At 34.4% G+C, this 27,121-nt stretch overlaps 1 protein-coding gene across 11 annotated transcripts in view; it reads left to right on the top strand.

Moving 5' to 3' along the window:
* LOC121416767 overlaps positions 1-27,121 on the top strand; it is a 91,739-nt gene that overhangs the window by 21,190 nt on the left and 43,428 nt on the right. For 3 of the 11 annotated variants that reach the window (XM_041610229.1, XM_041610223.1, XM_041610224.1), the window contains 8 exons: positions 9,942-10,014; positions 10,651-10,934; positions 12,048-13,903; positions 18,062-18,229; positions 23,383-23,550; positions 24,495-24,662; positions 25,604-25,771; positions 26,722-26,889. In XM_041610229.1, the coding sequence (XP_041466163.1) occupies positions 9,942-10,014; positions 10,651-10,934; positions 12,048-13,903; positions 18,062-18,229; positions 23,383-23,550; positions 24,495-24,662; positions 25,604-25,771; positions 26,722-26,889 (3,053 nt within the window). The remainder of the gene's footprint in view (positions 1-9,941; positions 10,015-10,650; positions 10,935-12,047; positions 13,904-18,061; positions 18,230-23,382; positions 23,551-24,494; positions 24,663-25,603; positions 25,772-26,721; positions 26,890-27,121) is intronic. The other 8 variants (XM_041610233.1, XM_041610231.1, XM_041610225.1 and 5 more) reach the window with 7 other exon arrangements.

Genomic DNA, 27,121 nt, shown 5'->3' with positions numbered 1-27,121 from the left:
TTAAAATAGGGTGCCCTTCACCGATTTCGAGGCACCCTATCTAGAATTATTGCTTTTGATACCAGGGACCCACATGCAAAAAATGGCGCTTTTGTAAATCCTGTCCCCAAAATTTTGCTAAGGCCCCTGACTAAAAGTACTTTTTGTTTCAAAGTTGAAAACAAGTGGTGGGATTAAGGGTTATGCAATGGGTCATCAATACATGACACCACAATAATGTCTGATCATTCATTATTAGCCTGGGGGTGGTGGCTGAACTTGCCCCTATGCTCAACTTACCCCGCCTTCCCCTACATCCCCTACTACGCAACATAATGTTGCGTAATTTTTGCTTAACAAAACTGATCTCAAAAGTTGCGAAAGACTAGAAAGTAAAAAGTCAGCGAGCAGTGCAGTAAAAAAATTTCTCGCTGTGAAAATATTGCTTGAATCGTTTGTGGGGGGAAGGGGCTCCGAGGCCCCCCCTCCCCCCTGGCCTGGATGCGAAATTATTTTTCCCACCGCAGTTCTGGAACAAAATATGAATATTCATGACTTGCTTCTTCAGAATACGAGTATATGCACATGGCCTTGACTATCATTACAAAATTAATTCACTCAGTGGTTGTGTTTTGGTGTTCACGTTGCCACGAATGAATCAGCACCATCAAATTTTTCTTTTCGTTCTTTCTCTCCTTCCATTATTTTCTTTTTTTTCATTCTCTCCTCATTCTTTCCTCCCTCTTTAATTCCTCCTTTATATCATTTTTTATTTTATTTTTCCTTTTAAATCTTTTCCCTTATTCTTTCTTTCCCTCCCTTTTCTCCTTCCTGTTTTTCATCTTTCTTTCAAAGAATGAAGGAAACATTTTTTTTCCTTCATTCTTTCTTTTTTCCTCATCCTTTTTTCTTAATTTCTTTTTTTTCTCTCCTTTATTTTGTCTTTCACACATTTGTTCATCTTCCCTTCCTTTCTTTTTCTTTCTTTCTATATTCAATTCAAAGAATGACGGAAACCTTTTTTCTCCCTTTTATTCTTATCCTTTTATTCTTACTTTCTTTAATTTTTTTCCCTTTATTGTCCCCTTCATTTTTTTCTTTCTTCTCAATTCATCTCTTTTCTTTTGTCTTTTCTTTCTCTCCTTTATTTTTCCATTCACCCTCCCTTCCAATTCTTTACATCTTTTTTCACATGTCTAACACTGTGTAGTCCATTGTCCCATATTTCATTTTGTGAAATCTGGTCACCCTGTGGCTGACTAATATTCTGAACTTTACGTTTACCTACAGGGGCTTTCACAATTGCTTGTGCGACTGTTTGCAATCACTTGGTCACAATTATGTTGCAACATACACTGTGAAAGGGGCTTAAGTTAGACCCCGGTTAGACCGTGGCAATAAGCCATGGTCGCCTTGGTTTAAATAAGTGTAGTCTGTATATAGAATTGGTAAAACAATTGCCCATTAGGAGCAGGTGAAAGCTTAATAATTGGTAAAGAAAATGCAGATCAATCTATTGTTGATCAAGAAGGGGATCAAGATCAAGAGTTTACTCTGCGATTGCAGAGTTGCATGTGTTAAACAGTTTATAATGTAGGCTATGTTCTGCTCACTGACGTTAATTTGTGCATGACGTTAGATTGTGTTCCATGCTGATACAGCGTAGATCAGAGTCTATCAAGATCTAGGGACTAGACTAGATCTAAGATAAATTTATTTAGATCTAGGACTGGTTCTGTATACGGACTAGACCTATTAAACCAAGGCTACTTCCAGGGGCCGCGGAACCAGGGGGGGCTGGGGGGGCTTCAGCCCCCCCCCCACTTTTTTCCAAAACCGTGTACAAAAACGCAAAACTGACCATACGATTGTGATTTTTAGCATGGTCAGCCCCCCACTTTGAAAACCGTTCTGTGGCCCCTGACTACTAGAAGCTAACCTAATTCAACATAAAGTTTCGCATTAACCAGTTTGAAGTTAACCCTGGCATTAGTTGGCTGCTTGTACTAACGAGTATTAGGCATTAGACAGGTCCAGATTTGAGGTATATTAATGCGCTAGCCTAGGCTAGCCCTAGACTTACATTTTGTCTTGTCATTAATGGCAGCTAGTTTGATAAGTGTTTAAGAATTCGATCTAGATATAGATCTAAGCCTATATGGCCCATGTAACTATGTAAGGGTACCGGTAATTTGAGGGTGCTGATTCATTCGTGGCAATGTGAACGCTAAAGACCACTGATTGAGGCACTGAAAAAAAAAATTTATAAAAATTAAGTCCACGCGCATGCGTACTCTTATTCCGAAGACGCAGGTCATGACTATTCATGTTTTGTTCCAGAACTGTGTTGGGGAAAATAATTTTACAAACTGGATAGAGTTAAAAACTCACTGTTACGATACAGTTTTGAAGAGAGTTGATGATGTCACTCACTCTAAACATTTAGGAATTAGGGTTAGGGATAGGGTTAAAAACTCACTGTTACGATACTGTTTTGAAGAGAGTTGATGATGTCACTCACTATAAACATTTAGGAATTAGGGTTAGGGATAGAGTTAAAAACTCACTGTTATGATACTGTTTTGAAGAGAGTTGATGATGTCACTCACTCTAAACATTTAGGAATTAGGGTTAGGGATAGGGTTAAAAACTCACTGTTACGATACTGTTTTGAAGAGAGTTGATGATGTCACTCACTATAAACATTTAGGAATTAGGGTTAGGGATAGGGTTAAAAACTCACTGTTACGATACTGTTTTGAAGAGAGTTGATGATGTCACTCACTATAAACATTTAGGAATAGGGATAGAGTTAAAAACTCACTGTTATGATACTGTTTTGAAGAGAGTTGATGATGTCACTCACTATAAACATTTAGGAATTAGGGTTAGGGATAGGGTTAAAAACTCACTGTTACGATACTGTTTTGAAGAGAGTTGATGATGTCACTCACTATAAACATTTAGGAATAGGGATAGAGTTAAAAACTCACTGTTATGATACTGTTTTGAAGAGAGTTGATGATGTCACTCACTATAAACATTTAGGAATTAGGGTTAGGGATAGGGTTAAAAACTCACTGTTACGATACTGTTTTGTAGAGAGTTGATGATGTCACTCACTTTAAACATTTAGGAATTAGGGTTAGGGATAGGGTTAAAAACTCACTGTTACGATACTGTTTTGAAGAGAGTTGATGATGTCACTCTAAACATTTAGGAATTAGGGTTAGGGATAGGGTTAAAAACTCACTGTTACGATACTGTTTTGAAGAGAGTTGATGATGTCACTCACTCTAAACATTTAGGAATTAGGGTTAGGGATAGGGTTAAAAACTCACTGTTACGATACTGTTTTGAAGAGAGTTGATGATGTCACTCACTATAAACATTTAGGAATTAGGGTTAGGGATAGGGTTTAAAAACTCACTGTTACGATACTGTTTTGAAGAGAGTTGATGATGTCACTCACTATAAACATTTAGGAATTAGGGTTAGGGATAGGGTTAAAAACTCACTGTTACGATACTGTTTTGAAGAGAGTTGATGAGGTCACTCACTATAAACATTTAGGAATTAGGGTTAGGGATAGGGTTAAAAACTCACTGTTACGATACTGTTTTGAAGAGAGTTGATGATGTCACTCACTATAAACATTTAGGAATTAGGGTTAGGGATAGGGTTAAAAACTCACTGTTACGATACTGTTTTGAAGAGAGTTGATGATGTCACTCACTATAAACATTTAGGAATTAGGGTTAGGGATAGGGTTAAAAACTCACTGTTACGATACTGTTTTGAAGAGAGTTGATGATGTCACTCACTCTAAACATTTAGGAATTAGGGTTAGGAATAGTGTTAAAAACTCACTGTTACGATACTGTTTTGAAGAGAGTTGATGATGTCACTCACTATAAACATTTAGGAATTAGGGTTAGGAATAGTGTTAAAAACTCACTGTTACGATACTGTTTTGAAGAGAGTTGATGAGGTCACTCACTATAAACATTTAGGAATTAGGGTTAGGGATAGGGTTAAAAACTCACTGTTACGATACTGTTTTGAAGAGAGTTGATGAGGTCACTCACTATAAACATTTAGGAATTAGGGTTAGGGATAGGGTTAAAAACTCACTGTTACGATACTGTTTTGAAGAGAGTTGATGATGTCACTCACTATAAACATTTAGGAATTAGGGTTAGGGATAGGGTTAAAAACTCACTGTTATGATACTGTTTTGAAGAGAGTTGATGATGTCACTTACTATAAACATTTAGGAATTAGGGTTAGGGATAGAGTTAAAAACTCACTGTTATGATACTGTTTTGAAGAGAGTTGATGATGTCACTCACTATAAACATTTAGGAATTAGGGATAGGGTTAAAAACTCACTGTTATGATACTGTTTTGAAGAGAGTTGATGATGTCACTCACTCTAAACATTTAGGAATTAGGGTTAGGAATAGTGTTAAAAACTCACTGTTACGATACTGTTTTGAAGAGAGTTTATGAGGTCACTCACTATAAACATTTAGGAATTAGGGTTAGGGATAGGGTTAAAAACTCACTGTTACGATACTGTTTTGAAGAGAGTTGATGAGGTCACTCACTATAAACATTTAGGAATTAGGGTTAGGGATAGGGTTAAAAACTCACTGTTACGATACTGTTTTGAAGAGAGTTGATGATGTCACTCACTATAAACATTTAGGAATTAGGGTTAGGGATAGGGTTAAAAACTCACTGTTACGATACAGTTTTGAAGAGAGTTGATGATGTCACTCACTCTAAACATTTAGGAATTAGGGTTAGGGATAGGGTTAAAAACTCACTGTTATGATACTGTTTTGAAGAGAGTTGATGATGTCACTCACTATAAACATTTAGGAATTAGGGTTAGGGATAGGGTTAAAAACTCACTGTTATGATACTGTTTTGAAGAGAGTTGATGATGTCACTCACTATAAACATTTAGGAATTAGGGATAGGGTTAAAAACTCACTGTTACGATACTGTTTTGAAGAGAGTTGATGATGTCACTCACTATAAACATTTAGGAATTAGGGTTAGGGATAGGGTTAAAAACTCACTGTTACGATACTGTTTTGAAGAGAGTTGATGATGTCACTCACTCTAAACATTTAGGAATTAGGGTTAGGAATAGTGTTAAAAACTCACTGTTACGATACTGTTTTGAAGAGAGTTGATGATGTCACTCACTATAAACATTTAGGAATTAGGGTTAGGGATAGGGTTAAAAACTCACTGTTACGATACTGTTTTGAAGAGAGTTGATGAGGTCACTCACTATAAACATTTAGGAATTAGGGTTAGGGATAGGGTTAAAAACTCACTGTTACGATACTGTTTTGAAGAGAGTTGATGATGTCACTCACTATAAACATTTAGGAATTAGGGTTAGGGATAGGGTTAAAAACTCACTGTTACGATACAGTTTTGAAGAGAGTTGATGATGTCACTCACTCTAAACATTTAGGAATTAGGGTTAGGGATAGGGTTAAAAACTCACTGTTATGATACTGTTTTGAAGAGAGTTGATGATGTCACTCACTATAAACATTTAGGAATTAGGGTTAGGGATAGAGTTAAAAACTCACTGTTATGATACTGTTTTAAAGAGAGTTGATGATGTCACTCACTATAAACATTTAGGAATTAGGGTTAGGGATAGGGTTAAAAACTCACTGTTACGATACTGTTTTGAAGAGAGTTGATGATGTCACTCACTATAAACATTTAGGAATTAGGGTTAGGGATAGAGTTAAAAACTCACTGTTATGATACTGTTTTAAAGAGAGTTGATGATGTCACTCACTATAAACATTTAGGAATTAGGGTTAGGGATAGGGTTAAAAACTCACTGTTACGATACTGTTTTGAAGAGAGTTGATGATGTCACTCACTCTAAACATTTAGGAATTAGGGTTAGGGATAGGGTTAAAAACTCACTGTTACTCACTATAAACATTTAGGAATTAGGGTTAGGGATAGGGTTAAAAACTCACTGTTACGATACTGTTTTGAAGAGAGTTGATGATGTCACTCACTCTAAACATTTAGGAATTAGGGTTAGGGATAGGGTTAAAAACTCACTGTTACTATACTGTTTTGAAGAGAGTTGATGATGTCACTCACTCTAAATATTTAGGAATTAGTGTTAGGGATAGGGTTAAAAACTCACTGTTATGATACTGTTTTGAAGAGAGTTGATGATGTCACTCACTATAAACATTTAGGAATTAGGGTTAGGGATAGGGTTAAAAACTCACTGTTACGATACTGTTTTGAAGAGAGTTGATGATGTCACTCACTCTAAATATTTAGGAATTAGGGTTAGGGATAGGGTTAAAAACTCACTGTTATGATACTGTTTTGAAGAGAGTTGATGATGTCACTCACTATAAACATTTAGGAATTAGGGTTAGGGATAGGGTTAAAAACTCACTGTTACTATACTGTTTTGAAGAGAGTTGATGATGTCACTCACTCTAAATATTTAGGAATTAGGGTTAGGGATAGGGTTAAAAACTCACTGTTATGATACTGTTTTGAAGAGAGTTGATGATGTCACTCACTATAAACATTTAGGAATTAGGGTTAGGGATAGGGTTAAAAACTCACTGTTACGATACTGTTTTGAAGAGAGTTGATGAGGTCACTCACTATAAACATTTAGGAATTAGGGTTAGGGATAGGGTTAAAAACTCACTGTTACGATACTGTTTTGAAGAGAGTTGATGATGTCACTCACTATAAACATTTAGGAATTAGGGTTAGGGATAGGGTTAAAAACTCACTGTTACGATACAGTTTTGAAGAGAGTTGATGATGTCACTCACTCTAAACATTTAGGAATTAGGGTTAGGGATAGGGTTAAAAACTCACTGTTATGATACTGTTTTGAAGAGAGTTGATGATGTCACTTACTATAAACATTTAGGAATTAGGGTTAGGGATAGAGTTAAAAACTCACTGTTATGATACTGTTTTAAAGAGAGTTGATGATGTCACTCACTATAAACATTTAGGAATTAGGGTTAGGGATAGGGTTAAAAACTCACTGTTACGATACTGTTTTGAAGAGAGTTGATGATGTCACTCACTATAAACATTTAGGAATTAGGGTTAGGGATAGGGTTAAAAACTCACTGTTACTCACTATAAACATTTAGGAATTAGGGTTAGGGATAGGGTTAAAAACTCACTGTGACGATACTGTTTTGAAGAGAGTTGATGATGTCACTCACTCTAAACATTTAGGAATTAGGGTTAGGGATAGGGTTAAAAACTCACTGTTACTATACTGTTTTGAAGAGAGTTGATGATGTCACTCACTCTAAATATTTAGGAATTAGTGTTAGGGATAGGGTTAAAAACTCACTGTTATGATACTGTTTTGAAGAGAGTTGATGATGTCACTCACTATAAACATTTAGGAATTAGGGTTAGGGATAGGGTTAAAAACTCACTGTTACGATACTGTTTTGAAGAGAGTTGATGATGTCACTCACTCTAAATATTTAGGAATTAGGGTTAGGGATAGGGTTAAAAACTCACTGTTATGATACTGTTTTGAAGAGAGTTGATGATGTCACTCACTATAAACATTTAGGAATTAGGGTTAGGGATAGGGTTAAAAACTCACTGTTACTATACTGTTTTGAAGAGAGTTGATGATGTCACTCACTCTAAATATTTAGGAATTAGGGTTAGGGATAGGGTTAAAAACTCACTGTTATGATACTGTTTTGAAGAGAGTTGATGATGTCACTCACTATAAACATTTAGGAATTAGGGTTAGGGATAGGGTTAAAAACTCACTGTTACGATACTGTTTTGAAGAGAGTTGATGATGTCACTCACTATAAACATTTAGGAATTAGGGTTAGGGATAGGGTTAAAAACTCACTGTTATGATACTGTTTTGAAGAGAGTTGATGATGTCACTCACTATAAACATTTAGGAATTAGGGTTAGGGATAGGGTTAAAAACTCACTGTTATGATACTGTTTTGAAGAGAGTTGATGATGTCACTCACTATAAACATTTAGGAATTAGGGTTAGGGATAGGGTTAAAAACTCACTGTTATGATACTGTTTTGAAGAGAGTTGATGATGTCACTCACTATAAACATTTAGGAATTAGGGTTAGGGATAGGGTTAAAAACTCACTGTTATGATACTGTTTTGAAGAGAGTTGATGATGTCACTCACTCTAAACATTTAGGAATTAGGTTTAGGGATAGGGTTAAAAACTCACTGTTACGATACTGTTTTGAAGAGAGTTGATGATGTCACTCACTATAAACATTTAGGAATTAGGTTTAGGGATAGGGTTAAAAACTCACTGTTACTATACTGTTTTGAAGAGAGTTGATGATGTCACTCACTCTAAACATTTAGGAATTAGGTTTAGGGATAGGGTTAAAAACTCACTGTTATGATACTGTTTTGAAGAGAGTTGATGTCACTCACTATAAACATTTAGGAATTAGGGTTAGGGATAGGGTTAAAAACTCACTGTTACGATACTGTTTTGAAGAGAGTTGATGATGTCACTCACTATAAACATTTAGGAATTAGGGTTAGGGATAGGGTTAAAAACTCACTGTTACTATACTGTTTTGAAGAGAGTTGATGATGTCACTCACTATAAACATTTAGGAATTAGGGTTAGGGATAGGGTTAAAAACTCACTGTTACGATACTGTTTTGTAGAGAGTTGATGATGTCACTCACTATAAACATTTAGGAATTAGGGTTAGGGATAGGGTTAAAAACTCACTGTTATGATACTGTTTTGAAGAGAGTTGATGATGTCACTCACTCTAAACATTTAGGAATTAGGTTTAGGGATAGGGTTAAAAACTCACTGTTATGATACTGTTTTGAAGAGAGTTGATGATGTCACTCACTATAAACATTTAGGAATTAGGGTTAGGGATAGGGTTAGAAACTCACTGTTACGATACTGTTTTGAAGAGAGTTGATGATGTCACTCACTATAAACATTTAGGAATTAGGTTTAGGGATAGGGTTAAAAACTCACTGTTACTATACTGTTTTGAAGAGAGTTGATGATGTCACTCACTCTAAACATTTAGGAATTAGGTTTAGGGATAGGGTTAAAAACTCACTGTTATGATACTGTTTTGAAGAGAGTTGATGATGTCACTCACTATAAACATTTAGGAATTAGGTTTAGGGATAGGGTTAAAAACTCACTGTTATGATACTGTTTTGAAGAGAGTTGATGATGTCACTCACTATAAACATTTAGGAATTAGGGTTAGGGATAGGGTTAAAAACTCACTGTTATGATACTGTTTTGAAGAGAGTTGATGATGTCACTCACTATAAACATTTAGGAATTAGGGTTAGGGATAGGGTTAAAAACTCACTGTTATGATACTGTTTTGAAGAGAGTTGATGATGTCACTCACTATAAACATTTAGGAATTAGGGTTAGGGATGGGGTTAAAAACTCACTGTTACTATACTGTTTTGAAGAGAGTTGATGATGTCACTCACTCTAAACATTTAGGAATTAGGTTTAGGGATAGGGTTAAAAACTCACTGTTATGATACTGTTTTGAAGAGAGTTGATGATGTCACTCACTATAAACATTTAGGAATTAAAAGTTTTCAAATTGTCTTGATTTGACAATAAAGGATCTGCTTGATTGGATGACAAAAGGATTAAGTCAATGGCACTTAAAATCAAATCAAATTTTGAAATTTCATATTTCTTATTTTACATACGATTTAAATAGAATTTCCTCAGTGTTGCTCAGTCCTTTTTCCCCTTTTCAACTTTTGTATGGGGTGGTCTTCCCAGTTAGGTTTAGTCTTAGAACTGAGAATAAAGCTTTTTTTATCATTATTTGATATATAAATTACCATCTTTATGTCTTGTATTTGTTTCTTTTATATGATAAAGATGTCTCACAAGAAACTGTATCCTCAAGAGCATCAACTTCAACAGGAGCAGCAGACGTATCGGCATTATCACAGTATGTAAACAAATCAATATTTTACTTGGTGTACACATGGGGGATGTGACCAGAGCATTAAAAATCTGTTTCTTTTTATGCTAGAAAATTTGGACAAACATCAAAATAAGAAATCTAGATCATGATATATAATACTCTTAGATTGATATAAACATTTTGATAAAGACTATAGAGTACGGAATTGATGAGGTCAGTTGCCATGGTATCATGGCAGCCTGGTTCTAAACAAATGAACCCGACAAATGAAAGCGTTTGTTTCTCATAGGAGAAAATGGCTGCTATGGGAATGATCGCTTGCAATCTATTATTCAGATGAGCCATTGTCATTTGCAAATACAGATGATCGCTAGTGTGACTTTGATCAGAACCAGCCCACCATGACACCATGGCAACTGACGTCACACTTCAGTACTCGAGATGATTGTACAGTATTTTAGTTTAGGTAGAAAATAATACATGTACATGTGTATTCTACTGGGTTTGTACATTACATTTAAGATAAGACAAGGCTTTGCATGATGTAATGCGTACCTCCAAATTTATAGTATAGGGAAGATAAGATTTGATTTTGATAATTGGTACTCAATATTGCATCACAATAATATCAGCACTTGATATTTCTCATTTCTTCTACAGTACCATCAGTGAGAGAGAACTTTTGATGTTGTCAACAGAGATCGGACCAAATTACTACAAGAAAGTTGGCATTAACCTGAATATCTCGTTTGTGACTCTTGATAAAATAAAGAAAGACACACAAGATACTACTGATGCATTGATGACAGTATTCACAAGATGGAGGGATAAACAGCTTCCAGACACAAACATCAGGGCTCATCTTGCAGAGGCTTTATATCATAGTGACTTAGGTTTCCTCTCTCACAAGTTGATTACTGGAAATCTATTAACAAAGTCAAAAGGTAAGGGGAAGAAGGAAGTTAAGATGGCTGCCTTCAAAAGTCAATTCAATCAATTCTTAAAACAAAATACTGTTTTTTTTTCATCTAGTGGCACTATTCCATTGACCTGCTTGATTGGGTTCACTATCATTATGTAATGTAATATTGACAATGATACACTTATCTTACTTCTTATAGAGTTAGGCTATAAATGGTGATGTTTCAGTTTGTTTGAGCATTTTGATACCTCGTCAAAATCTCTCCTAATTTGAGATGCTGCCACTCAGAAAACAATTTTTTCCCATGGGACTGCGGTCGATTGAAAATGCATGCATTATACAAATAAACTGACATAAATTGACCATGAATTTTTTTTTATTTATGACTGGAATAGTAACACCTACGATTTCAAACTATAAATGCACACAAGAAAACAAAAAGCCGAAAAACAAAGAAATACATAATGTATGTATATTGTACATGTCTATCAGTGAAATGGACTTCTGGTGATCTCTCACAGCTACACTTTTCCTGTATAAATTTCCGATGCTGATGTACACTTATCAGTGCGCCAAATTAATGCCTGTTACTGTGGTTAAATACACTATTTTATTCATGAGTCCGCTGTTGATGAGTGGACTCTAATTCAAAACAATGGACTCATATAATAAAATAGCGTGGATAGCCACGGCAGCAGGCGTCAATTTGGTGCACTGTGACAATAGCGTGTATCTGCATAAGCGTTTGACATTTTTGGATATACGTTGTAAAATAAGCATAATTCATACAGGAAATCAACATTAACCATGGACTCAACCGTCAAAACCACCCTTGTGAATTTGGGCCTTTAAGTTTTCTGAGATAACCTCATGATCGTGACAAGAAATTTGATTGCATGCATTGTTTACAGGTTCATGTTAATGTGTTGTTTCGCGATGTCAGCACCAAATTAAAAAAAGGGCTATGATCGTCACTGAATTTCCACTTCAATTTATGCTTTGAAACAATACATTTTCTATTGATAAGTTTAAAAGAATTAAATTCATTTAGGACAAAAAAGCTTATGCTTGCAGAAATATGTCTATAATTGTTCCATGGGACTTTAAAGTTAAAAGATGTCACTTTTTTTCCTAGGTACACCTGTGACAATTCCAGTATCAGAGACCAAACCACTTACCCCTGACCTGATTAAGAGATGTACAGATGAGCTCCAAGACAAGTACAGGACTGATTTCTGTATGATAAGAGCTGATCCACTAGATCCTGATTCTATTGTGCCATTCGAAGATATGTACACAAGCCTTTTCTTGGAAAAAGAAAAACGAAGTAAAAGGAATCAACTTGAGTACAAGGATCTCTTTAATCTCAGAGTCAATGGAGTGTTCCCCAAACGGATTATGATCCAAGGAGAGGCAGGGGCTGGAAAGACCACATTCTTGGCTAAGATTGCATGGGACTGGATAAACGATAGTCCAGATCTCTCAAAGTTTGTGTGGGTACTCATTATCCCTCTGCGTGAAGCCAAGCGATACACGATTGGTCAGATAGTTAAGTCCTATCTCTCAAAGGACAACCCAGCAACAGCCTGTCAGATCACAGAGTACATCCGTTCAAATCCAGAAAAGGTATTCATTGCCTGTGATGGATTAGATGAGTTTAGTGGCAAGGTTGTACAGCACTCTGAAACCAAGCAAGGTTCAGAAGGTGCTCAGTCAGAGTCAAATGATCAAACTGACAGGAAATCAGAATCCCAAATGAGCAATAAGAGAGAGCAAAGTTTTGATCAAGGCACAAACAGAAAAAAATCAAGATTAGAGGAGGGCAAACAACCATGGGTAATGCAGCATTTTCCTTCAGGTACATCAAGATCTGCTGATCAAACCACAGTAGGATCAGATACAAGTCCATCAAGTATATCTATACACCAAAGAACTAATCCCAAATCCAGTGTAAATTCTATGGAGAGAGGTGATATCACTGTTGAAGATATTCTTTGCTCAGATGAACTTCATACTTGCCCAGTAATGGTGACAAGCCGTCCATGGAAGGCCAATGAAATAAGATGGAATGATAGTTTAAGAAGACTATACACATTCATCCACGTGGAAGGCTTTAGCAGGGAGAATGCTAAGGTTTACATTCGCAATTACTTCAAAGACACTGAGGCTACAGCAGATGAATTCATCCAATTGTTTGAAAACAATGATATCATATCAGAGAATATGGCGCCATATCCTATCTACATATCTATGCTCTGTCACATGTGGAGAGAACTTGATGACAACAAGAAAGAAGAGTTGAAGTCTTTTCAAACATTTTCTGAAATATTCCGTGAAGTGTTTGAATTCCTAAAGGTGCGTTATGTTCAGAAAGAGATCCCAGATTTAAGTAGCCCATTATTTAATACATATCGCTCTGAAATAGAGAAACTCCTGAAACCAATTTCCAAGGTTGCTTTTACAGGACTACAATCAAATAACCTTATTTTCAATGAAGAAGATCTTGAACAGTACTCAGACTCTGTGGAAACAGCATGCAAAGTAGGGGTGTTGTCACAGGAGAATAAGCTCTCATCCATTCATGATAAGAGCAGTCGCTACCTTCAGTCAACATTCTTCTTTCCTCATAAACTATTCCAGGAGTACATGGCTGCAGTCTATCTTGCTTCTCTCTATGATTCAGATCGCAATGAATTTAAGAGGCTGATTGAGGAAGTAGTGATCCCTAGGAAGGAAGAGTTTAGGTATCTCCTGTACTTCACTGTGTCTCAGAACAAAAACATTGCCAAGTATACCACAAAATGTCTGTTACAACAGTACACCCAAAGCCAAGGACAGACAGAGATGAATTTCTTGGTTGATGTAGCTTTTGAGAGTCAAGATGAAGATACCAATGCCATGCTTCGGAATTCAGTATCATCTCTGTCCATCCATGTTGAAGACACACACACTATAGCTGGTTATGCATCCACTGGGATATATTCAAAGGCGGTAAGTTGGATACAAAGGAAAAGTACCCTGATATCATGCATGTTTCTATTTTTTCAATACAGTAGCACTCCTTCAGGAGTTTTAGCTAAAACTCATCAGAAAAATCTTATTAGTCTTGAAATGGACTTACATAAAAACAAAAATCCTAAAACATTCAAACATCCATCTTTCAGTTTGTTTTACATTTATTGATATCAGTAATACATGTACATACAGTTGAGGCCAGAAGTTTACATACACCCAGGAAATTCAAAGAAAAGCTGACATTTGTCAAACGTCATAGAATTTACTGTATCTTATAAAATATTTGTGCTATCATGACAAATTTGATATTAAATTAATGAGTATGTCATACCCCTTCATCACATTGCTTTGTCACCAGGAGCTGAAAAATATTTAGGTGACAATTTTTCCCAAAAAATCTTCATATTTTAGACAAATTAAAAATAAAAACTTGACAAAAACATTTCATATTTGTGCTAGTTACTTCTCAAAACAAACATTTCAGATTACACATTTTTGTTCAGTGGTGAAATATTATGATAGAAAATGTAATATAAATCATAGATTCGACATTTATAAATTTTAATGAAACAATGTTTAAAATATAAAAACTAACAATAGAATACAATAGCATTAATATTACTTTTTTTCTTCAACGAAAATTCCACCTGAAATATACTTTGATCTCAACAGTATTCCTATCATGTGGAAGAGCTCAATATGCCCTTTAATTTGATACCAAATTCTTCATGGTAGTATTTATATTTCTGAAGATATAGTAAATTTAATGATGTTTGGCAAGTGAACGAATTTCACTGAATTCCATGGGTGTATGTAAACTTTCGGCCTCAACTGTACATATTGGAATCTTGAATGGGACTGAAATATTGTCCATCTTACCATGTGATATTATTATTATACTGGGTGATTTCAATAAAAACTTAACATCTCGAATCCCCAATTTACATCTAATTATTAAAAATGGCATGAAAGAGTATATTCTTCCAAATAATTTGATACCATATCTATGGGGTATGTGTTAATGCTGGGATGATCAGTAGGTATTCTTTGCACTGATGTAAATTTTTATTTTTGCCAAAGTAAAGCATGACACTGCAATGAATGAATCCAGATGTCAATGATGTCATAATCCTACAAGGGTTGCATTAAATTCAAATTCAAATAATTTACATTATAATTGTTAATCTTTTAAACACTGTTTATTATTAGTTCTCAATTTAACTTTATTGACAAGGGATGTACAAATATGTTTACTAACTCATGTAGGATTATGGCATCATAAAAATCTGGATTCATTCATTGCAGTCATGCCTTACTTTGGTGCAAATCAAAATTTACATCACTGCAAAGAATTATCCAAGTGTGAAGACATACCACATAAATGTGCTATCAAATTATTTGTAGGAAGATACTCTTTCCAGCCGTATATAATGATTATGCCTCCATGCACGGCTGTACGCAGGAGGGTGGCAGTTACCCCCCCCCCCCACAAATTTTTAAAACTTACATTTTTTACTGAAAATGTTCACAAAATTCACCAAAAGTATGCACAAAATCCTTCAATTTCACTTGACAAAATGTAAAACGCCCCAATGCAAGCTTGGTCGTTTTACTCCCTAGCTTTTGATTGTTTTTTTTTAAAGTTTACCACATGCTGCCCCCCCCCCTAGTGAAAAATCTCTGCATTCGGCCATGTGTTCATGACATATTTTTACCTTAAATTGGAGTTGTCAAGTTTTTTTTTCTATTCACATGGTATATTCGTTGAAATATTCTTTGACTGTTTGAAAACAAGCTTTTCAATACAGTTAAAGCATTGATACTTTGTAAGCATTATTATGTAAGGGTGGTCCTTTTCAGCCCATTCCAAGTTTGCATACATGCAGCACTGCTACCACTTCTTATATTCTTCACTGCCTAGCATATCAACCCATTTGATCATTCTCCAAGATATAACCAAGCTCATCAAATCATAACATCGCGCATGTTCGGAAGGGCAAAAACAGTATTTGAGAATAACAATTCATTTCAATTTTGATAAAGGAATATACACAATGATAGAGACAAGTTATGTATGTTTAATTGATGCTCAATTTTAACTATATTGCATTCTTGATGTCATTCCTTTTTATTAACTTAATGGGCTTAAGTTAATTCAACGGACCTTTTTGAATGAAAAAATGAAATTATTTCTACAAGTACATGTAATGTTTGCTTTTGCGAAGTATGATACACTTGTGGTTTGCCCTTCTATTAATTTGATGCAATGATCATGAAAATAAAAACCAAGACTTCATTTTTGATGGTTTTTACCCTTCTGATCATGACCAGGTTAAATAATGAGTCCTGATAGATCACATAAATTTCCCTGCTCAGATCCTGGATGGTAAAATGAGGGTTATCATGCTAATGCAGAAATACAGCAGTCTTGCAAACTTGGAATGGGCTGAAATGCACCACTTTTATGTAACAGGGTGTGTATTCAAAACCACTGAAGTGAGACCAGTGAAATTTTCATAGAAGTTAGATTATGAAATAAACTTTCTACTCCTCTACATTTGATTGAGAATACTACCACATTTTAAAATAAAATCAGCCCTTTTTCAGAGGGACATTTTTGGGAGATGCGCCATATAGTTATATTTTTCCTATTTTTGTCTAGCCTGCATAGCAGAGGGAGACTATAGCCATGTACTTTGTACTTGAGGCACTGCTTTTCTGCTAGCGGTGACGTCGTCAACATTGAAATCTTGACCAATGTTAGGTTTTTGAAATATAACTTTAAAAAAAGTATATGGACCTAATTCATGAAACATCCACATAAGGGTAATCGAGTATTACTGAATATATTGCCTGAGTTTCAGGTCACATGACCAAGGTCAAAGGTCATTAAGGGTCAATGAACTTAGACCATGTTGGGGGAATCCGGGGGGGGGGGCACTTCCATTCACGAGTGGATACCATTCGCGACCATTTTAAAGGAATGGATCATCCTGAAAAATGGCAAGTTATAGAGAAATGTCATTTTCGCTCATTTTGTGTGCAATCTCTATGGGAAATGACTTTTTCTCAAAACTGGATTTTACATTCCTCTATTTCGCAAGCCATATCTCAAATTTATATTTGTCGGTTTTCTCTGAGCTTGGAGTATGTTGTAGCTGAGATCGTAAGCTATCGCAAGTGTGGTCTTCGTTTTCCGATCAGATGCCGGGATCATGCCCGTATTTCACTTGCAAAATTGGATTTGAGATCCTCTTAATTTGCTTGTGTAGAAAGTCTATGGGATACAGTGCAGCTCAATTGGTAAGGCATCAGACTTGGGTCCTTAGGGTCAAGGGTCAAGGGTGAACATCAATTTTTTTTTTCTTTTCAACATTTCACAAGTGTTCCTTAATCACCATTACAATTTATATTAGTTTAAATATCGCACAATAAAGTAGGTTAAAATCGTTTTTAATAGGCCTATAACATGTACAATGTGTATCGCCTACACCTACATGTACGTGTATTTCACGTTTTCTCATTTCCCTCTTTTCAAGAGTATTCAACATGTTCTTTTCGTAATAAAAGTTTAGTTTCCAATATGAGCATCGTATTGTTCTCAATAAAAATGGTGATTGTATTCATGATCCTGAAAATCAGAGACGGATCACCTAATTCGTCCTCATGACGAATTAAAATTCTAGTTTAAAACTTAAAATTGCTATTGGAAATGAAATATAATTTTTCATTTTGAATGAAAACAATAGAACAAAAGAACCCAATGACAATCAATTCATAAAAACAAGAGAGTGACATGAGAGCATTGTCTGCTGAGTATCTCTAATAGGCCTACTATCAACTTGATTCTAACAATGTTTTAATTTGTCATTCATATGTACCAGATCATGCTTATATTTGAGTACAAGTCTTTAAAATTATTTTTTTCATTTGAGATGAATACAGGATAGACATATTGAAATAGGCTTCTTAAACTACACACGAAAAATTGTAGATACCACTTTACGATTTACATTTATACTCTTATTACAGAATACACAATTTTAAATTATTCAATGGGGCAATCTCAATATCACATAATGCAATCCAATAGGAAATATAATTGTGATGTATGGCTTTACAATGTACTTTCAGATCATTATGAGTGTTGGTGATTTTGGATCTCCTTGCTGCGGACCAGGTATATCAAAAGAGGTTGCAGTGATGATATGCTCAGCACCGTCACTAAGGGATGTTAAACTGAAGGCAAGATTTCACCCTACCTTCTATGAAACTCTTGCCAGAGAAGGAAGGAAAGCCGCAGTAAGTAGAATTCATCTTAAAGAATAAGATGGTCATGTTGATGTTAGAATTTATAAGGAGGAAGAAGATGATGGGTGATGATAGTAATAATGAGAATGACAGTGCTAAAAACAATACTAATAGTAATTTGTAATTCTAAATTATGTAACACTGTAATCATAGTCCTGATATAAAATTTATATGATTGCAATTTAAGTTGCCTACATTATAGTGATTTATTATGCCAGTCTTGTGCAGTGACGTTCCTAGATACATGTAAGACAAATTAAATGATTAAAAACCAATTTGGAAAAAACATTATTTTTTAATATAAATCACAATTTATTGATAAAAAGGGACACAATTACAATAACCCCAGGTTATCAGTTTTAGACGAACAGTATACAGGGCAACATACAATGAATATAAATGTACATAAACAAACATAAAGAAAACGATAATATGCACATGGATTATAACAAGTCATTTCAATTCAATTCATAACAAATTTCATAGTGAAGTAATGCACATGGATTATAACGAGTCAATTCATAACAAATTAAGGAGAAGGGGGAGGAGGAGAAGCTAATACGTGGTTTAACTTAATTCGTTCTAATTTCTTTTTACATGAATTCATAATTGTACAAACATATTGATATGTCAAATATATATAAATTATGCAAAGTATATGAAAAAAGCAAGAATGGTTGGAATTGAGTATTCATATCTTAAAGAAGAATCTTGGGGGCAAATGGGAGCTTGAAAAGTGATCACGATGGGGAGAATGAGGAAGCAATGACTGATGGGAAGAAAGGATATCGAACATAGTATGATAGAAAAGAGGAAGAAGAGAGAGAGACAAAGGGAGAAATATAGGTGAGAGGGCAAAGAGAAGGGAAAAGAAATCAGTCCTTATGCGGTAATAATCTTAAAGGTATTGTTTAACTTTGTGAGCAGCCAATTTAAAAAATTCTCAAACCAAGATGAAACATGTGTACAAGTGCATGTATTTGAACTAATAAACCCTGAAAACAACCATTGAGAATGAAAAGCTAAAACTACAAGGCAAACCCCAATTTTGTAAATAGGCGTCTTATAGACGCCTAAATAGTACACATAACTGTATGGGATGAAAGTGACTAAGATGGTGTTTCCGGTCACTTTATATTTCAATTTTTGAATCAGTAAATAATGATTTTCGAATGCAATTTTTTCAAGGCTTCATTTTTGTAACATATCACAGACATATGTGACAAGTGTGACCTTCTAGCTCAGATTTTTTAAAAGTCAAACCAATGTTAACCAATCACTTTAACAGCGTAATAATGCCAGGAATATTATCATTCTATTATTTCTAAAGAAAGCTAAAACAAAGCAAATGTAGCATATAATGTCATTGATGGTTTGGGATGGAGCTTTGCTAAGACCAGACATATCAAATGAGGTACAGTGTAGTAGTACTAATTAGCACCAATCTCTAAGTAATGTTTATTTTAAAAATGGGGCCAATCTTTCAACCTAGCTGCTTTTATGAGGCTCTTGGTATTAAAAAGAGATAGAAAGAAACGTTTTAATAGATTACAATGGATAGTTGATGGACAAAGACATTGTACATGTACATTTAAGCGCAGTAGTGTAGCGGTTCTGACCTTCGCCTTGTAATCAGAGGGTCGTGTGTTCGAATACCACCATGGTATAGCGTCCTTTGGCAAGGCATCAATCCACAATTTGCCACTCTTCACCCAGGCATTAAATGGGTACCCGGTAGGATGCGAAAGCCTATAAATAGTATGCCTAGCAATTGAGTCTTGGAACTCTTGTTGGAATGCTCCCCAGGGAGTGGAGAAGGTGCATACATTGTATGCGGGCCTGCAAGGATCCTTTGATCTGGGTAATATTTCTGTAAAGTGCTTAGTGACATTGTTCCGTTGTGTTAAGCGCTGTATAATGCAAAATATTACCAAATATGTATTAACATACCCTCTAGATTGTTTTAAATAACAAACAAAAGGTGCATTAAAGGGGAAGTTCACCCTGACAAAAAGTTTATTATAAAGATAGAAAAAAATAATAAAGAATATTGCCGAAGGTTTGACAAAAATTCATCAAATAATTAAAAAGTTATTAGAATTTCAATTATTTGATTTGTGACGTCATATGCGAGCAGCATTCCTACAAAGCGAATGGTAAAAAATCAATGAAATGTCATTTTCTCAGAAAATTGAAAATGGTTTTCACTGTAACTTTTGTATATCAATAGACAAATCATTTCACACCCAATCATGAAAAGAAAACAAAATTAAGTCATCAGGAACCATACAAAATTTGAAATTCATACATTTTATATTACATAACACATGGGGCAGCTACTCGTTTATGACGTCACAAATCAAAAATTTTGAACTTTAATAACTTTCTTACTCTTTAACGGATTTTCCTCAAACCTTCACCTATATTTTTTACTATTTTTTCTGCTATTTTCACAATAAAGTTTTCTTCAGGGTGAACTTCCCCTTTAATATCCTGGATATTTTTTTGTTTTACATGTACTGCACAGGTTTGGTGTCCAGCTAATTCTGTTATGAAGTTCTGGTTATAATCGCTACACAGGTTTACATAGTTATGGCAGGCCTATATATTAAGTAACTGACCAATGCCGATTCATGATTCTTTTCATACATCTTTGATAAATACTGATGTATGTACAAGGAAGAACATAGCAAATGTATTTAAAGGGGAAGTTCACCCTGACAAAAAAAATGATAAAAATAAGAGAAAATATTAAAAAAATATTGAAGGTTCAAGAAAATCCATCATAACGAATAAACAAAGTTACTATTAAATATTTGATTGATGTTATATGCGAGCAAATTCCTTTCATAATGTTTGGTGAAAATAAATCATCACAAACCATTAAGATACTATTTATGCATTTTATATTATGTATTATTTTGGGCAGCTGCCCTTTTTATCGAAAAATGTAATCGTGGATAATTACATTTAAGAACAAATTTTTGTACTACATGTACATGTATGTAGACAATATTATCTGAGAGTGCTTATAAATAAAGGAGACTAAATGAGAGATTTTTAAAAATCTGGTTAATGCACAGGTATGCTGTCATTTAAAGTGTGTTATACTTTCAAGTGTTTTGACGCAAAACATCTAATTGATGAAAAACATGGAATCGTTTTCAACTTTATAAAATCCATATCTTCCTAGACATCTTTTAATTAATAATACTTCATAATCATGGAAGTTAAAAAGGGAAATATTAGCTTTAAAAGTTACATGTAGGAGAGAAAGTAGATCATTGAATTTGTGCATGTGGTATTTGTATGAGAGTGATATTGAATGACAATGTCCATGATACATGTGTGTATTACAGTATAAGGAATATACATAGAGTGAAGGTAATGAAAAATGACCAGGTGGGTTGGATTGAGATGGTTTGCAGGGTGAAGGCTTCTGAAAATGGAATACATCTATATAGACATGCAGGAGCAGCACATGTTGTTCTTGAAAGAATGTTTGAAATTATTAACTTCTTTGCATTGAAAAGTAATTATAGGTCACATCAATTACAGGCTTTTGTAAACTTGTAAATCATCTAATTTTGTTTTGAGAATAATAATTGGCATATAGCGCTTTATCAGTCTACGACTTCTCAAAGCGCTTCACAATTATTGTTACCCATTCACTTAATTAAGCTTTAAGCAGCCTGTTTTTATAGGTGTACACCTGCTAAACCAACCACAATGATGGTTGTTTCCTACCTGTACTCAATTATTACCTGGCTAAGAGTGGCAAAGTGTTGATTTATGCGTTGCCAAAGGATGCTAGGCCATGGTGGGATTCAAAAACATGACCCTCTGATTACAAGGCGAGAGTCAGAACCGCTACACCACTACGCTTCCACAAGAATAAGGCAGTTTATAATGCCAACAGTACATGACCAAGATAAATGATTTTGAAAAATTTAATTCTTTCAATATTCAGAGGTTTTAGTATTAACATAATACATGCACTTAAACAGAAAAGCTATATAATGAAAATAAAGTGTTTGGATCTTTTTAAATTCATCCATATGTGATTCTTCCTAGTCATCTCTTATGATAATACACATGGAAGATATAAAGAGAAATATCAGCTTCAAAAAGGTGGGAGAGAAAGTAGATCATTGAATATCAGAGGTGCATGTGATATGTGTATGAGAGTGATATTGACCATGATACATACAATGTATACAGTACAGTGAGAGCTACATTGAGTGTATACATGGAACATAATAATAGGATGAAATGAACAATGACCAGGTGGTTTAGATTGAGATGGTATGCAGGGTAAAAGGTTACTGAAAATAGAATACAAATATGAAGTAACAAACATAGAGTATCTGAGATTATTATGGTCTTCACATGAAAATATGGAATAATGAAAAAGTGTTTATTCGATTCTATGTGTTAAATATGTTAGAGAACATAAATTTCTTGTAATATTTAGATGTATTGTTTTGGAGTGTTTAATAATAAAGGAGACTAGATGAGTAAATGTTTTGGAAATTTGGCTCTAATGCACAGATATGCTATAATTGAGAAATTGTCTATTCATTATTTTCAAGTGTTTGGTTATGATGTCGAAGCACGGAATAATTTTTAACTTTATCCATATGTGATTCTTCCTAGTCATCTCTAATATGATAATACACATGTAAGATATAAAGAGAAATATCAGCTTCAAAAAGGTGGGAGAGAAAGTAGATCATTGAATATCAGAGGTGCATGTGGTATGTGTATGAGAGTGATATTGACCATGATACATACAATGTATACAGTACAGTGAGAGCTACATTGAGTGTATACATGGAACATAATAATAGGATGAAATGAACAATGACCAGGTGGTTTAGATTGAGATGGTATGCAGGGTAAAAGGTTACTGAAAATAGAATACAAATATGGAGTAACAAACATATCACAAAATACACCTAAACAGAAAAGATGTGAAGCCTAAACAGGTATGGATGCTAAAATATTATGTTGTGAAATACATCTATGCATACATTAGCCTTATCAACACATTTTTGAACCAGTTTAACTTGAAGCATTACAGCATGATCATACCATCTGATATGTACATGTATGTTTAATGATCAATGTTTGTACACATGTAGGTCCATACTCTTGAGATTGAGAATAATGAGCCTCTATCATCAGTCTCTTCACATCACCTAGTAGGAGCTTTATGCTCCCTACCTAACCTGACTAACCTGACACTGCGTGGAGATTGTGACCAGGAGGAGTTCTGTTCTCATCTGAATAAGAAGGCTTCAACCTTGAAGGTATGTCTGCCTCTACTTTATTCTCACACCATGTTTGAAAACATGAAATAATGAAAACATGTCTATCTAATTTTATTGTGTTAAATACATTAAAGAACATATTTTTTCATACTATTTAGGGGTGTACAATAAAGGAGACTAGATGAGAAAATGTTTTGGAAATTTTGCTCTAATGCACAAGTATGCTGTAATTGACAAATTTGTCATATCTTCAAGTGTTTGGTTATGATTGATGTTGAAACATGGAAACCTTTTTAAGTTTATCCATATGTGATTCTTCCTAGTCATCTCTAATATAATAATGCACATGGAATATATAGAGAGAAATATCAGCTTCAAAAAGGTGGGAGAGAAATTAGATCATTGAATATCAGAGGTGCATGTGGTATGTGTATGAGAGTGATATTGACCATGATACATACAATGTATACAGTACAGTGAGAGCTACATTGAGTGTATACATGGAACATAATAATAATAGGATGAAATGAACAATGACCAGGTGGTTTAGATTGAGATGGTATGCAGGGTAAAAGGTTACTAAAAATATAATACATATGGAGTAACAAATATATCACAGAGTATCTGATATTATTATGGTCTTCACATGTATGATCTTATAAATTAATAATTTTCATGAAATCTCAGAAATTGTTGAAAGTGATGCTATGTTGAATAAGGGTACAGAGATAACCTGTAATAATTCCTTCTTTCAAGATTCATATACTTTTCAAATTGTTTAGTTCTTAAACATAATAAACTTCAACAGAAAGCTGTAAAGCCTATTCCAGGTATGGATGCTAAAATATGTTGTGAAATACATCTATGCATATATTAGCATTATCAACACATTTTTGAACCAGTTTAACTTGAAGCATTACAGCATGATCATACCATCTGATATGTACATGTATGTTTAATGATCAATGTTTGTACACATGTAGGTCCATACTCTTGAGATTGAGAATGATGAGCCTCTATCATCAGCCTCTTCACATCACCTAGTAGGAGCTGTATGCTCCCTACCTAACCTGACTAACCTGACACTGAGAGGAGTTTGTGACCAGGAGGAGTTCTATTCTCATCTGAATGAGAAGGCTTCAACCTTGAAGGTATGCTTGCTTCTATTTTATTCTCACACCATGTTTGAAAACATAAAATAATGAAAAAGTGTTTATTCGATTTTATGGTGTAAATATGTTAGAGAACATAATTTTTTATACTATTTAGATGTATTGTTTGGGAGTTTTTATGAATAAAGGAGACTAGATAGGTAAATGTTTTGGAAATTTGGCTCTTATGCACAGATATGCTGTAATTGAGAAATTGTCAATTGATTATTTTCAAGTGTTTGGTTATGATGTCAAAACATGGAATCCTTTTTAACTTTATCCATATGCGATTCTGCCTTGTCATTTCTAATATGATAATACACATGGAAGATATAAAGAGAAATATCAGCTTCAAAAAGGTGGCAGAGAAATTAGATCATTGAATATCAGAGGTGCATGTGGTATGTGTATGAGAGTGATATTGACCGTGATACATACAATGTATACAGTACAGTGAGAGCTACATTGAGTGTATACATGGAACATAATAATAGGATGAAATGAACAATGACCAGGTGGTTTAGATTGAGATGGTATGCAGGGTAAAAGGTTACTGAAAATAGAATACAAATATCGAGTAACAAACAAATCATAGAGTATCTGAGATTATTATGGTCTTCACATGTATGATCTTTTAAATTAATCATTTTCATGATATCTCATAATTGTTAAAAGTGATGCTGTAATGGAGAATAAGGGTACATAGATTACCTGTAATAATTCATTCTTTCAAAGTTCATACATTTAGGTATTAAAAATGTGTTGTCCTTTAACAGAATACACCTCAACAGAAAAGATGTGAAGCCTAAACAGGTATGGATGCTAAAATGTTATGTTGTGATGCAAACTTTTTTGAACCAGTTTACTTGAAGCATTACAGCATGATCATACCATCTGATATGTACATGTATGTTTAATGATCAATGTTTGTACACATGTAGGTCCATACTCTTGAGATTGATAATTATGAGCCTCTATCATCAGCCTCTTCACATCACCTAGCAGACGCTTTATGCTCTCTACCTAACCTGACTAACCTGACACTGAGAGGAGGTTGTTACCAGGAGGAGTTCTGTTCTCATCTGAATGAGAAGGCTTCAACCTTGAAGGTATGCTTGCTTCTACTTTATACTCATAACATGTTTGAAAACATGAAATAATGAAAACATGTCTATCTAATTTTATTGTGTTAAATACATTAAAGAACATATTTTTAATACTATTTAGGGGTGTTCATTAATAAAGGAGGCTCGATGAGTAAATGTTTTGGAAAATCGGCTCTAATGCACAGGTATGCTGTAATTGAAACAGTTTGCATGTCCTCAAGTGTATTTGGTTATGATTGATGCAGAAGTAAGAAATTGTTTACATCTTTGTCCATCTGTGAGTTTAACAAGACATCTCCTGATGAAATTGGTATACATGGAAGATATAAAGAGAAATATCAGCTTAAAAAAGGTGGGAGAGAAAGTAGATCATTGAATATCAGAGGTGCATGTGATATGTGTATGAGAGTGATATTGACCATGATACATACAATGTATACAGTACAGTGAGAGCTACATTGAGTGTATACATGAAACATAATAATAGGATGAAATGAACAATGACCAGGTGGTTTAGATTGAGATGGTATGCAGGGTAAAAGGTTACTAAAAATAGAATACAAATATGAAGTAACAAACATATCACAGAGTATCTGAGATTATTGTCTTCATATGTAGGATCTTTTAAATCAATCTTTTTCATGATATCGCAGAAATTGTTGAAAGTGATGCTGTAATGTAGAATAAGTGTACAGAGTTTACCTGTAATAATCAGTTCTTTCAAAATTCATCTATATTAAAATGTGTTGTCCTTTAACAACATACACCTCAACAGAAAAGCTGTGAAGCTTAAACAGGTATGGATGCTAAAATATTATGTTCTGAAATACATCTATTGCAATTATTAGCCTTATCAACACATTTTGAACCAGTTTAACTTGAAGCATTACAGCATGATCATACCATCTGATATGTACATGTATGTTTAATGATCAATGTTTGTACACATGTAGGTCCATACTCTTAAGATTTGGAATGATGAGCCTCTATCATCAGCCTCTTCACAGCACATAGCAGAAGCGTTATGCTCCCTACCTAACCTGACTAACCTGACACTGAGAGGAGGTTGTTACCAGGAGGAGTTCTATTCTCATCTGAATGAGAAGGCTTCAACCTTGAAGGTATGTCTGTCTCTACTTTATTCTCACACCATGTTTGAAAACATGAAATAATGAAAACATGTCTATCTAATTCTATTGTGTTAAATACATTAAAGAACATATTTTTTCATACTATTTAGGGGTGTACAATAAAGGAGACTAGATGAGTAAATGTTTTGGAAATTTTGCTCTAATGCACAAGTATGCTGTAATTGACAAATTTGTCATATCTTCAAGTGTTTGGTTATGATTG

Source organism: Lytechinus variegatus, chromosome 6 (genome assembly GCF_018143015.1).
Source record: "Lytechinus variegatus isolate NC3 chromosome 6, Lvar_3.0, whole genome shotgun sequence".
Lineage (NCBI taxonomy): Eukaryota > Metazoa > Echinodermata > Echinoidea > Temnopleuroida > Toxopneustidae > Lytechinus > Lytechinus variegatus.
The sequence above is the reverse complement of the archived record's forward strand: the minus strand, read 5'-3'. Positions and strand labels throughout refer to the sequence as shown.